The 14,398-nt window shown below is 37.8% G+C and overlaps 1 protein-coding gene and 1 pseudogene across 1 annotated transcript; both read right to left on the reverse strand.

Annotated features, from left to right (window-relative positions):
• Positions 1 to 2,113: 2,113 nt before the first annotated feature.
• LOC102194368 (cytochrome P450 2G1-like) lies at positions 2,114 to 5,950 on the reverse strand (annotated as a pseudogene).
• A 1,623-nt stretch (positions 5,951 to 7,573) lies between these two features.
• LOC102194670 (cytochrome P450 2G1-like) lies at positions 7,574 to 13,684 on the reverse strand. Its single transcript, XM_005745052.1, has 9 exons — positions 13,517 to 13,684; positions 13,181 to 13,343; positions 12,890 to 13,039; positions 9,883 to 10,043; positions 8,869 to 9,045; positions 8,528 to 8,669; positions 8,196 to 8,383; positions 7,928 to 8,069; positions 7,574 to 7,755 (listed from the first exon to the last, which is right to left on the reverse strand). The coding sequence occupies exons 1-9, from the start codon at positions 13,682 to 13,684 to the stop codon at positions 7,574 to 7,576; spliced, it is 1,473 nt and encodes a 490-aa protein (XP_005745109.1).
• Between the last annotated feature and the right edge of the window lie 714 nt (positions 13,685 to 14,398).

Raw genomic sequence — 14,398 nt, forward strand, 5'->3', positions numbered from 1 at the left:
CCGTATAATTGAGCTAACAACAAACACCTCTTTGTTAGACATAGTACTTCCAGTCATATTAAATTGAGTGGAGCATCAGCAAAGAGGCAGCAAGAAAATATAATTTGTGGTATTAAATATTTATATACATGAGCTGTCTTATTTAAATTACAATTTCCTCTCACAAGGAAATGCACAAGAGCAAGAACATTCACAGGAACACATTCAGCAGACAAAAACAATAGAACAAGAAACAAGATTCCATTAAAAATCGTGGGCGACCTTGGCTCAAGAGTTGGCAGGTCGTCTTGTAATCAGAAGGTTGCCAGTTCGAGCCCCAGCTCGGACAGTCTCAGTCGTTGTGTCCTTGGGCAAGACACTTCACCCGTTGCCTACTGGTGGTGGTCAGAGGGCCCGGTGGCGCCAGTGTCCGGCAGCCTCGCCTCTGTCAGTGCGCCCCAGGGCAGCTGTGGCTACAATGTAGCTGCCATCACCAGTGTGTGAATGTGTGGATGACTGAACGTGTAAAGTGCTTTGGGGTTCTTAGGGACTATGTGAAGCGCTATACAAATACAGGCCATTTACAAAAACACATAATAAAGGAATCTAGACTGACTGCGGTTTGTAGTTTGTACCTGAAGCCAGTTCTATCAGGTTTAGTTTGTACATCAAAAGTTAAGTATTACAGTTGTAGTAAATAAATGGAAGAACAGGGTCAAGTAGTTTAAATCCTTTTTTCTTCTTTATACAAGTGATGTCATTGATATCTGTCAATATTTTTTTCCTGTTTTTTTAATTTTTGAATCAGTTACTGAATGTTCAATCAAGGTCTGCTATGAAGCTATGGTTATCAGTATTTTTAAGCCAAGAGTGAGCAAGAATAATATGGGTTCAGGTTAACAATATTTCTACTGGGTTTAATAGTATGTTCAAACATACAACCATACAAACAAGTAGCATTACTCCAAGAATTAACCTTTGGAACAAATATCTTCTATGGAAGTGGTAGAGGACGTTGTGTTTATACATAAGCAGTGTCACTGCAGTGTTGCACAATTATGGATTTATTTAGATAACATAGAAGTTACATATTTAATTCTTTGATGACCGTAACAGAAAAGTTAAAAGTTATTCAGCTATGCCAAAGTTGTTTCTTCCTTAGAACTGTCTTGTTTTGTAGGCTAGAACTGGTGGATTCTCTTCCAGCCAAGATCCGGCTTTGCAGACAGCAAGCTGTCATAATGTCCTGAGAGGACAAATTGGTAACACTGCTTTGACACTCAAAATAAAGCCAAAATTCAAAATACTCACTTTATCTTTCTCCTCAAGTTTTGTGGTGTTGTGTTTTGAATTTTTATTTTTGTTCGGCCTTTGTGATTTTGGTTCCTCTCCCTGTCTGTCTCCCATTGTCAGGTTTCTGCCATGTTATGTTAAATGAGAGTTTTGTAATTGTTAAGTGTGTCTTTTGTTGTTCCCTATCTTACTTTGTCAGATGGTCCAAAATTATTATTTTTTTAAAGTCACGTGGTTAGCCAGGGGACTGAAAGAGTCTAATTTGAGCAGTTTGCAGTTCATCTAGTTGAAGGGTTATATTTATCTAATATCTAATGTTAAGTATCAACTGGATCATGAAATGCACCTTTAAATGGAAGAATAGATGACAGGTATTGTAGAAGCTTTGTGAATTAAGCTTCTACAATACTCACTTTTTTTGATTAAAGTCTTGTTATTAAGCAAATAATAAGTAATTATTGATATAACACAGTTACATATTACAAGTTAACTGCAGACTGCAGACATGGTGCTTCAGCAGCATGATGACAATGACAATGAAAAATGTCTTCATGGTGAAGACCAGAAATGAAGGTTTGACCATTTTGGGGATCGGCCCGAGTTTCGCCTTAATCGACAACAAAGTAAAGCTAGTTTTCGGCTACGAGCCCGACACAGAACCCGACGTATTAGCCAGAGGTCCCTTTACTACAGTTCGGAGCCGTGGACCTGTTTTATATACACGTGGAATAGTTTTCTATATGAGATTGCTGCAGAAAGTGCAGCCTTGCCTAATGTCCACCTTATATTAACCTCCTAAGACCCAAACTCTTTCATGGCATGCGTTTTTAATTTCTCTTTCCTATTTGGGCAGATTGGGACCTGATGAATGTAAAAACAAAGAATTTCCAGATTTTATTTTATTTTTTTTTTATTTTTTTTACATGATTTTTGTTTCTGAGAAAAAGGAGATCCACATATGAGGACCCCAAAGCGCTTTACACAACCAGTCATCCACCCATTCACACACACATTCGCACACTGGTGATGGCAAGCTACATTGTAGCCACAGCCACCCTGGGGCGCACTGACAGTATTCAGAATACGTTACTCTCATTGAGTAACGTAACGGAATATGTTACAAAATACATTTTGGGGCATGTATTCTGTAATCTGTAGTGGAATATATTTTAAAAGTAACCTTCCCAACACTACAAGTTGGTAATATTTTTTGTGTATTCCTACCCTGTATTTTGGGGTGTTTAATCAGCACAGTGAGAGCTCAGGGTGTAGCTGGTGGTCTCTGTTCCAGCAACAAACAGATTCAATACAGTAGAAACCAAGTTGTCGTAGTTGAACTCACTTGAGGGATTGTCCTTTTCCTAAGGAGACAAATTAGGAATATTTTTGTCTCAAAAGAAATTACAAAAAAAACAACTAAATGCCTTTTCAGCAGCAGGCAACAGACCCACTTGAAATATAGTTTGAATAAATAATACATATTTGAATGCATCATCTCTACTGAAAAAGTCCTAAGTGCCCTTAACAAAGCAACTGATCCTTCAGTTCTTTCCAACCTGATTAATTCTGATGAGGAAGCAGTCAGTGAAGCCTCTGGGGGAGCTGGGGTCCAGGGTCTCTTTGTGCTCTTGGATTTCCCTCTTGATAAAATCTCTGGCCTCCTTTACATGTCCAAAAATAGTTTGGTGGTAGCCAGGAAGATGGTCCATGATCCAGGGAAAGATGTTGTACAAACAGCTTTATTTGTCTAAAGACGTGTGGAAACATGCAATAAATTTTATTGTGTATCAATTTTTTGGACAACACACTTCAGGTTTGTTGGTTTGGAGGTAATAATGCAGAACTATTCAATCAGTATGTTTGTCTTTTTTTTTTTATTATGCCCACTGACCTGACCAAGAGGACTACTGTTAAACCTTGTGACCTTAGGCATGATGGTCAGAAGGTGCAGGAACTGCTTGTCTTCAAAACTGAAGCGTTCCCCAAAAACCAGGCAGCAGATCACATTAGAAATGGTGCTGCTTAACACAAATTGGGGGTCAAATGGTTTACCTGGAGAAAAAAGGAAAACGACAGTTGGAAATAGTTAGCAAAGTTACGAATTACAAATACAACTATGTGAAATCTTTATTTAAATAAATCATCTCATTTAGCTTATAGTTTCTCTTTGAAGAAAGATTTGACAATGAGAAACAGTCTCAACCATCAACACAAGACAGCATTATGATTAACAAAAGAAAAATATCCACCTTAATCAATTGAAGTCAACTAAAGCTAATTATCATATGATGATAACATGAAGTTCAATAATGAAGTCATCTGTCTGGATTTCTGGGCTTTTGGACTGCAACTCTTTTCTTTTTCTCACTTCCTCTCTATTCAATGTGCTTTAAATCACAGTGTGTTTCTGTCATTTTACCTTTCGAATTCCCCCTCAGCCATGTCCACTTTATCATTGTTGCTCATCCAAGACTCCAGCTGTGTTATTATTCCACCAGCATCGAGGCCCATAGGTATTGTGCTATTTTCTGCCATTGCTGAATTTCCACCCTTCTATATTAGAATCTACTTGCCAAACATGTTGTTGTACTTCACTGTCTGCTATGGAGTAAATACTTAATATTTGTTTTGGATTGTTTGTTTCTAGAATGTACTCCTGTAGTAATAGGGTGAACATCTAACACAAAAAGCCACACACACACCTACAGCCCAGTTAGGATCAACAAATACACTGACACACATTTGTTTGTACTGTGAGAGGACTCTGAGGCTGCAAACTCTTCACATAAAGTATATAACTGTAAATCAGCATGGGTAATTTAATCTTTTCCAAGCGCATCAGTCATGTCACAGCAAGCTGACGTTATAAATGATGCTTTAGTGTTTTGGCAGCATATGCAATACTTTATGTTTTCTATGCAAAGATTAAAGAGGTCAGACAAAACAGGATTTGTACATGAATTACAAAATCTGATAGTTGTAGACTTCGCCATATGTTACTAAATTATTTATGTATTTTATCAAAATGTTAATGCGTGTTTGGTGCATTTTGTTACATATTTAGTTTTGTTTCCCTAACCTCTCTTACTACTACAGCCTATTTCTTGTGCAGGCACAAATGAAGAGTTTTGTAGTGTTTCAATGAAATGTTCTTGTTATTAAGTTTCCTTTTTTTCAAAGTGACAGTAACTTCTCCGGTAAATATTGAATTGAACATTTTTTGGTCATATTCAAGCTACTGTACTCGAAAAAGAGTGAAAGACTCGAGCAGTGATTGAGGGAAAAAGAAAACTTGAGATATTGTGCAGCAGTCCTTTTTCAAATCCACCCTCAACATGTTGAAAACGCACCTTTAAATGTACGTATGTGAACCCTCAAGTGTTCGACCACTTCTTGGATCCATTCTTCCATCCCCTTGTGTCCCATCCCAAAGTCTCTCAGGGTTGTGAGTGTGAAGCGTCGCAGCTGGCGCCAGCGCTCCCCATTACTGATTGCTAAACCTGAGAAACAGCCACAGCAGAGCTAAGATTAGCCCTGCCAAGATCACTGTGGCAGAAAACTCCATAACGTTGTATTTTGTATTTTTGTCCTTCCTTATATACCTACTTTCTCTCTGTGATTGGCTTCTGTAGCTAGTTTATATTTAACAGAGGTTTGGCTGGTTGGACACACATGATCAATGTGATGTTTTAATCTTGTGGACCTTAGCACACTTTTACCTCATTAATGATGCTCATTGACAAAAAGATGTTGCAACATGTGATTTGAATAATAAAGTCAAAACATGTAAACCATCGCTCATCCTAAGCTTTCCTTGAGTTTTACAAACTCAATGATTTCACTACAAACTTGATAACGAAGTAGGTCAAACCAAAATATAACCAGACCTTGTGGATAAGGACAACTGATAATAAAATCTCACACGAACACAGAAAAAAGCCAAAGATATCCTCATTTGACAGTCTACACTGCCCTCTACTGGAATCAAGATTTGGCCCACACGCTGCTCTGGCACCTGTTTGAACATTTACACGCTGTCTGCAACAGCATACGTAACTATTATAAAAAAGGTTCAGTTTCTAATACAAATCTGCTCTCTTACCAAACCAATCAACTCTGTGAAATGAATCCAAGCAATCCAATACTGTGCTTCACTCGTAGAAACATAAAATATGTTTACAGTGAATGCTGTTAAAGTAGTAAATACTTATGATCTAAATTTGAAAGAAACATTTCACAAAAATCTTTGTCAGACTTTATTTGGATTGTTTATTTTCTTTTTCATATGAAACTGGGTTTACCTGCTCAGCACTAAGGAGAAACATAGTGATTACAATTTAATGTTCAAGACTAGATGTTTACATAAAAACATATGCTTTGTTGACAGGCCTAAAGTAATTTGTACAAGCTATTAGTTAACTTATAAGTGCAACACATACTGTTTATATTGCTTTTGCATTTGGTTTGGTTCCATTTTGAACCGAGTCAAGGAATCCCTCATAATGTGTCTATACCAAATTTTGAACTATGTATCAATTTAGAAAGCAGCAACAAGTTACCTGAAATTAGTAAATGCACTGTTCATTTTTTTTTATTAATTTCAACACCATAAACAGAGATAATATATTTTTTAGATTTTACATCATTTATTTTGAAAAAAATTAAACCCACTAGTCATGTCATACTGCAAACAATGAGCATGACATTTGTAATTATTGATAGAAAACGGTTGTATATTAACATAAAGCCCTAAAATAAAGACATGGTGCTTCAGCATCATGATGACAATGCAAAAACAAGCAGACATGAAGGTTGACTTCAAAGAATAAAGCAATGTGCTTCTGGAAGAAGACGGATATCCTTCAATTCTATACTAGAGGATGACTAGTTTTTCTTAAGTTAATGGGGATTCTATTGGAGCACTCTACAAGTAGTAATAACAGGCTGCTCTGATGGTATGCTTTGACCATTTTCAATTCAATTCAATTTTCAATTCAATTTTATTTATACAGCCCCAAATCACAACAACAATCACCTCAAGACGCTTTATATTTTAAGGCAGACCCAGCAATAATATATACATAAAAAAAACCCAAAAATTATATTGTGTTTTCAAATGATTAACTTTAGGTCTACCATGTCAGTACTTGTAAATGCTGTCAGTATTTACAGTATTGTCTTTAGCTTTGTCTGACATGACATAATGTTGCCTATGTGTTTACTTGGACATCCACTGGCTGTCTGGCACATAGGTCACTCAGTGTAACCTTTTTAAAGCTCCTCAATCATTAACATTTATTGATATTGTGACTGTTGGTGTTGTAATAGTGTGGTTACAATGAATATATTGATCCACTCTGGTGCAACAATTAACTGCTATTTGTTACAGTAAAAATTTTGTTTTAAAGATCTTTTTTGATTTCTTAGAAAAGCAAGGGTATGCATGAAGCTGTAATGCGTTTGCAGGTTATGTAGTATCTTTATTTTGAATCCACTGCATCCAGATATACATAAGGAATAAAGAGTACAGGCAAAGCAGGTTTCATACATGAGCTATGCAATACAGCAAAATTCCAACTGTCATCTATTAGATAACCTTTGTATTCTGTTACTTGTTTGTTTATACTCATTGCTAGTTAGTTTATGTTTGACAGAGAGTTGGCAGGAGCACCGCATTAGAGCACAGGTGAGCCATGTGATCTTCCTGTTCACCTTAGTACACCTATTTCTCATTTCATTGCCAAACAGCTATTACAACATTTGACCTGATTTCTATAATCAAAACATGTAAAACAGCTCCGTCCTCTTCACCAAGATTGCAGGTTAATGATTCACAGGAATGACTCAGGGCGTCGATATTCTTTATCATCAACTCTGGAAGACTTGTTGAAATTATTATATAAAACCTATGAGTAACTTTATCGTGTTTCTGTGTTTGTGTTTTGACAAAAAAAAAAAAAGAAAGAAACAAAAAAACAACAACAACAACAACAACAACAATTTGTCAGTAAATTCACTATTTAGTTTAAAACACTACAGAAACTCTTAGAACTTAGATTCAGCACATTATTTGAAATTATGCCTTCCCAGCTAAAACCCCACATCTCACTTATATTATTATTATTTCATGTCTTTTTTCTATATCACAGACATAACAGCAAAAATTTATTGCACATTCATTTAACTCTACTTTTAATTGTGCATTTAATGTTACTGCACCACATTAACGCAATGCAGCATGTTGTAGAGATCCATGTCAGTGATAGTGCTGCAAATGATGACAGACTGAGTGGCTCTCATTTTAACGTGCTGTAGCTATGATTTGATGACTTCGAGGTAAATTGGCAAAGCTGCTGTACTCTGGATCGAGGTCTACACTGTCAGGGCCTCCTTCACAGGAAAAGGTGAAATCCTGCAGCAGTGAGACTACGAAGATAAAAAGCTCCATACGAGCAAGAGACTCGCCAACACACGCTCTCTTCCCTGTAAAGACACACAATCACAAATCACTCTATGGTAACCAAAATTGCTTGTTCTTATTATTTTAGGGTTTCTACCTTACTATAATAAGTGCCTTGAGGCCAGGTTAGCTGATTTATATAGAGCTACAGCTGAAAATTGTATAATTTATCAACTGTGTCAGGACTTTATGTACCTGCAGAGAATGGCATGAATGCAGGATTTTTCTTGAAGTTGCCGTTATGGTCCAGGAAGTGCTGGGGATTGAAGAACCTGGGAGTGGCCCATTGCTTTTCCTCTTTCAGCACAGAGTGCAAGAAAGGAATAATTACAGTGTCCTGTTCAGAACAAATATGTTGTTAGTCTATTGATGCTTTTAATACTTTTGACATTAACCCCTGACATGATGCACAATGGACTTAATACTGACTGTAATACGTGTAATGTCTTGGAATTAAGAATACCTTTGGGATTGTATAACCCCTGAAGGATATGTCATTCAGTGCGTAGTGAGGAACGCTGAAGGGCACAATGTCAAGAAAACGTTGGACCTCATGGATGACAGCATCTGAAAATGGGAGGGACTTCCTGTCGTGCATCCTGGGACAACGATCTTTTCCAATTACAGTGTCAATCTCTTGCTGCATTTTCTCTGGAAAAAGCAAAACAAAAACTATAACCGCTCTGATCTGTTTGTAATGACTGCTAAGTTTTAGATTCACAAACAGACTTATCCCTAACTATAATATATTTAGGGCTAAAAGCAAGTTGGTAATACTTTTTTCTGTACACCTACCCTGTATTTTGGGGTATTTAATCATCACAGTGAGAGCATATCTCAGGGTGGAGCTGGTGGTCTCTGTTCCAGCAACAAACAGATTCAGTACAGTAGAAACCAAGTTGTCATAATTGAACTCACTTGAGGGATTGTCCTTTTCCTAAGGAGACAAATTAGAAACATTGTTGTCTCAACAGAAACCAAATTTAAAATACTAAATGCCTTTTTAGCAGCACATAACAGACCAGCTCGAAATATAGTTTAAATAATTCCAACCTGTTTAATGCAAATACGAAAAAAAGAACGACACAATGCAAAGTGCCCTAAACAAAGCAACTGATCCTTCAGTTCTTTCCAACCTGATTAATTCTGATGAGGAAGCAGTCAATGTAGTCTCTGGGGGAGCTGGGGTCCAGTGTCTGTTTGTGCTCTTGGATTTTCCTCTCGATAAAATCTCTGGCCTCCTCTGCATACCCAAAAACAGTTTGGTGGTAGCCAGGAAGATGGTCCATGAGCCAGGGAAAGATGTTGTGCATCTTCAGGAGGGAAAAACACAACAGCTTTATTTGTCTAAAGACGTATGAAAATATGCAATCAGTATTACTGAGTATTAATTCTTTAGACAACACACTTCATGTCAGGGACGTGGATCTGAGCGACCCAGAGTCCATGAGCAGCTATGGACTGATATAATATATTATGTATGTTGGCTGCACTGTGCTGCTGTTCTTGTGTTCTCCATGCTTGTATGTATAGGCAAGTGGATGTGTCTGTGATTGAGCACTGGGTTTCAGGCAGGCCTGGTGGGTGTGTCCCATCTGGAGACTGGCCACACCTAAAGCAGATGATCACACACACCTGCAGCTAATGAAGCCTAGTCGGGGAGCTACTTAAGAGTGTGGCTGAGCGCGTCTTGGTGTGGGATTGTTGTGTGAGACTCCATGTTAGTGGGCTTTGTGAGCCAAGTTAAGTGAGTGCATGCCTGCAGTGGTTGAGTGTCCTGACAGTTGCTTCTTTGTTATTTTCTCCAGGAAGGAGCATGGAAGACAAGAACAGCAAGCACTGGGTGCGCGGACACACAGGAGCAGAAGAGCACAGACTTGTGGGTGGAAGATACGACATGGGAGTCAAGGGAACACACTGGGATTTATTATTCTGTGTATTATTCTACACCACTGTAAATAAAGGCACTGTTTATCATAAAGAGTCTAGCATTTGGGTCCTCCTTCCTCACATCCCCACGGTTGGCCAGTGCTAACTGTGACACTTCAGGTTTGTTGGTTTGGAGGTAAAAAATGCAGAACTATCTGATCAGTATGTTTGTTGTATTTTTTTTTTTATATGTTAATTTTTTTGTAATTATGTCCACTGACCTGACCAAGAGGACTACTGTTGAACTTTAAGATCTTAGATATGATGGTCAGAAGGTGCAGGAACTGCTTGTCTTCAAAACTGAAGCGTTCCCCGAAAACCAGGCAGCAGATCACATTAGAAACAGTGCTGCTTAACAAAAATTGGGGGTCAAATGGTTTACCTGGAGAAAAAAGGAAAAAGACAGCTGAAAATGGCTATGAAAGTTCCAAATTAAAAATGCAAATGTTAGGTTTTAATTTAAATAAATCATCTAATTTAGTTTAGTTTCTTTTGAAGAAAGATTTGACAGTAAGAAACTTTCTGTCAGTTGGCTGGGTCTGTGACCCAGCATTTTCGAGTTTATGGTCTTTTTGTGAATTTTTTGTTTGGAATGATGCATCCATCCATTCGCTTCCGCTTATCCTTTTCAGGGTCGCAGGAGCCTATTCCAGCTGTCATGGGGTGACCTGTCCAGGGTACACCCTGGACAGGTCACCAGTCTGTCGCAGGGCTAGCACACAGAGACAGGCAACCATTCGCGCACACATTCACTCCAGCATTCACACCTTTGGGCAATTTGGATTAATCAATTAACCTATCCCCACAAACTGCATGTCTTTGGATGGTGGGAGGAAGCCAGAGTACCTGGAGGGAACCCACGCAAACACATGCAAGAACTATGCAAACTGCACACAGAAAGATCCCGGCCTGATGATGGAATTGACCTTCCTGCTGTGTGGCATCAGCTGACCACCGTGCAACTGTGCTGCACCATGGATGGGTGGTTGGCACTAAGTAAAAGAAAAATAGAAAACTTCATGGATGTAGTTTTCTATTATTTAGTATTAACTTACTCTTAGCATTGGCAGTATGCTTAGTTACATTTGCTTCCATGTTGTCTGGTCCAGGTGTCTCGTCTCCCCTTCCTGTCCCATGTCTGTCCTTTCTGTCATGTCTCGTTCCCTCTTTCTCAAGTGCCCCTTGTTTAAGTCTCCCTCTCTCTCTAGTGCTCCCTCACTCTTGTTTTCCCTCGGTCCCTCTGTCTGTCTCTCATGTTTGCTTTCTCTTGAACCTTGTGTCAAGCTTGTGCTTCCCAGTTTACATCTCTCCACGTTTCCTGCTTTATTTTGACAGTCTTGTGTTCCATGTTCAGTATTAGTTTTGCTTGCCCTTTGGTGTCATGTTGATTTGTGTCAGCTGTGTTCCCCATATGTTTCCACTTTACCCTTCTGTGTATTTAACTCCTCTGTCTCCCTTTGTTCACTGTCAGGTCGTCTGTTTTCCTCGCCTTATGATCCATGGATTTAATGTTGTCTTTAGTCTCAGTTTTTGCACGCTCTTTTTCATGTTAATGTTTTTCTTGTCTAGTCTTAGTGTTTCCCAGTTTAGGTTATAGTTTAGTTTTTGCCTTTGCCTTTTGCTTTTGTGTTTTCATCAGCCAAAATAAACAACTCGCTTTTTGTTGTACTCCAGTCTTGTTTCTTGTTATTCTGCTTCTTTGTCTGCTCCACAAATATACTGGCCATTCGGCTGTTTACACTTTCACAACAACTGACAAAAGAGAGCATTATGATAAATAAAAAAAGTTCTTCACATTAATCAACTGAAGTCCACTAAGGTTAATTATCATATGATGATAACATGAAGATTTTTGGGCTTTTGGATTGCAATTCTTTTCTTTTTCTCACTCCTGCTTTCCTCTTTTTAAATCGAATTCTTTCATCATCACGCTGATTCTCTAATTTGATTTGATTTTCATAACAAAAAAATCTCTGCTCTGTGTGCTTTAAATCTCAGTGTTTTTCTGTCATTCTACCTTTCAAAATCTCCCTCAGCCATGTCCACTTTATCATTGTTGCTCATCCAAGTCTCCAGCTGTGTTATTATTACCACCAGCATGTGCTATCTCCTATTTCCACCCTTCTATGTTGCTTCATTGGAATCTACTTGCTGTACTTTGTTGTACTTCACTGTCTGCTATGGAGTAAATACTTAAGTATTTTTTGGATTGTTTGTTTCTAGCGTGTACCCCAGTAGTCACGAGGTTATCACAAAGCTAACACAAAGAGGCAGACAAAGACACACCTACAGCCAGGTTAGGATGAACAAATACACTGAAACCCATTTGTTTGTACTGTGAGAGGACTCTGAGGCTGCAAACTCTTCACATAAAGGCCCAGACTGACCAGAGAGCAGCATTACTCCATTATAGTGCAATTCCACTTTAAGTATTAACAGCAGCATAGTTCCTAGGCATGGCACAAAATTATCTGTGTGTTCACTCCTACTTAGTCTCTGTTATATAGGCCACTCTGTATAAACTGCTTTTGCTCCAAACTTGTGGTTAGATCATTAACTTTTATTGATAATATTCTCCTGAGACCTAGCCTATTCAGTTAGCTCCTCTGCAGCTGACACACAAATCACAAAAAAAGTTTGACTGAAAGATCCATTTTTCCTCAGTTTTCAGGTGGATATGACGATTGAAAGTAAATAATTTTATTAAAACATATAACTGTAAATTGGCATGGATACGTTTATCCTTTCCAAGTGCATCACTCATGTCACAGCAAGCAGACGCTATAAACGATAGTTTAGTGTTTTAGCATGTTATGCAATATTCCATGTCTTCTGTTCAAACCTTAAAGAGTTCAGACAAAGCAGGATTTGTATGTTAATTGCAAAATCTGATAGACTTCAAATGTTACTGAATTATTTGACATATTTTATCAACATTTTTATGTGTATTTGTACATATTTATTTTTGCTTCTTACCACAGCCTATTTCTTGTGCAGGCACAAATTAAGAGTTTTGCAATTATTGCAAGAAATGTTCTTGTTATTATGTTTTATTTCTTAAACTGCCAGTCAATTCTGAGGTAAATATTGAATTGAAATCTTTTTTGTCATAGTCAAGCTACTGTACTGGAAAAAAGAGAGAGAAACTTAAGCAATGATTGAGCAATGAATGATTTTTCAAATCCACCCTGTATGTAATACGTACTCACACAATAGCTGAAAATGCACCTTTAAATGTACGTATGTGAACCCTCAAGTGTTCGCTGACTTCTTGGATCCATTCTTCCATCCCCTTGCGTCCCATCCCAAAGTCTCTCAGGGTTGTGAGTGTGAAGCGTCGCAGCTGGCGCCAGCGCTCCCCATTACTGATTACTAAACCTGAGAAGATGAAATGTCAGGATTAGGAAAAACTTTTACACAAACTGTTGTTTGAAATTTCTTTATTTTCATGTAAAGTTGACTTAGAGTCATGCCAAAGAAATCACTGGTCTTGAAAACTGATATATGGTGTCTTGTTACCATAACCCTTGGTAGCTTTGAACAGAAATGGTATGGGCATTCTGCCTGTGAAGTCATCTGCCTGATCCACCAAGGCTTCTTTCACAGCATCATACCCCACCAGAACCACTGTGCGCTGCCAGCCCATGTACAGTGTCATCACAGGACCATAGGTTTCACTGAACTAAGACAAAGTGAAAAACCTTGTTTGTATTTATGCAACATCAGCATGCAGCTAAAATAAAAATCCAGAACAGTAATGGAGGGTGCTCTTGTTTATTCTTACTGAACAATTTAACAATATGAAAAATGCTAAAAATTAATAAATAAATAAATAAATAAAAATTCCAAACTCACCTTAAGTATGCTTTTAAAAGGTACATTTTTGTCTATTTGTGGCAGGTTTCCTAGAAGAGGAAGTGGAGCAGGTCCTGGAGGCAGACGATACTTCCTTCTTTTTACACTAAACAGCCACAGCAGAGCTAAGATTAGCCCTGCCAAGATCACTGTGGCAAAAAACTCCATAATGTTGTATCATTTTTGTATTTTTGTCCTTCCTTATATACCTACTTTCTCTCTGTGATTGGCTCCTGTAGCTAGTTTATATTTAACAGAGGTTTGGCTGGTTGGACACACATGACCAATATGATGCTGTAATCTTGTGCACCTTAGCACATTTTTACCTCATTAATGATTCCCATTGACAAAATCCTTTGCAATACTTGATTTGAATAATAAAGATAAAAACTTTGCTAGATTTAAATAGAAAATTGGTGTAAAATATCCATAAAAATAATTGGCAATAATGTAAATTTGCTGCACTACACAACAAACTTGATAATGATGCCAACTAACACAAAATATAACCAGACCTTGTTGATAAGAACAACTGATAATAAAATCTCACATGAACGACAGTTATTTGACAGTCTACACTGCCCTCTACTGGAATCAAGATTTGACCCACAAACTGCTCTGACACCTGTTTGAACAGTTATATGCTGTCTGTAACAGCATAGGCACATATAAACTAATAGTGAATGCTGTTAAAGTAGCAAATACTCATGATCTAAAAGCAGCATTTCACAAAATTATTCAATATCAAGTCTTTTTCAGACTTTATTTGGATTGTTTATTTTCTTTTTCATATGAAACTGGGGTTACCTGCTCAGCACTAACGAGAAACATAGTTTTGCTTAGTTTAAACAGCAATTACAATTTGATGTTCATAAAACCTTT

Source organism: Pundamilia nyererei, unplaced genomic scaffold (assembly GCF_000239375.1).
Source record: "Pundamilia nyererei isolate P.nyererei 1_Seehausen unplaced genomic scaffold, PunNye1.0 scaffold00152, whole genome shotgun sequence".
Lineage (NCBI taxonomy): Eukaryota > Metazoa > Chordata > Actinopteri > Cichliformes > Cichlidae > Pundamilia > Pundamilia nyererei.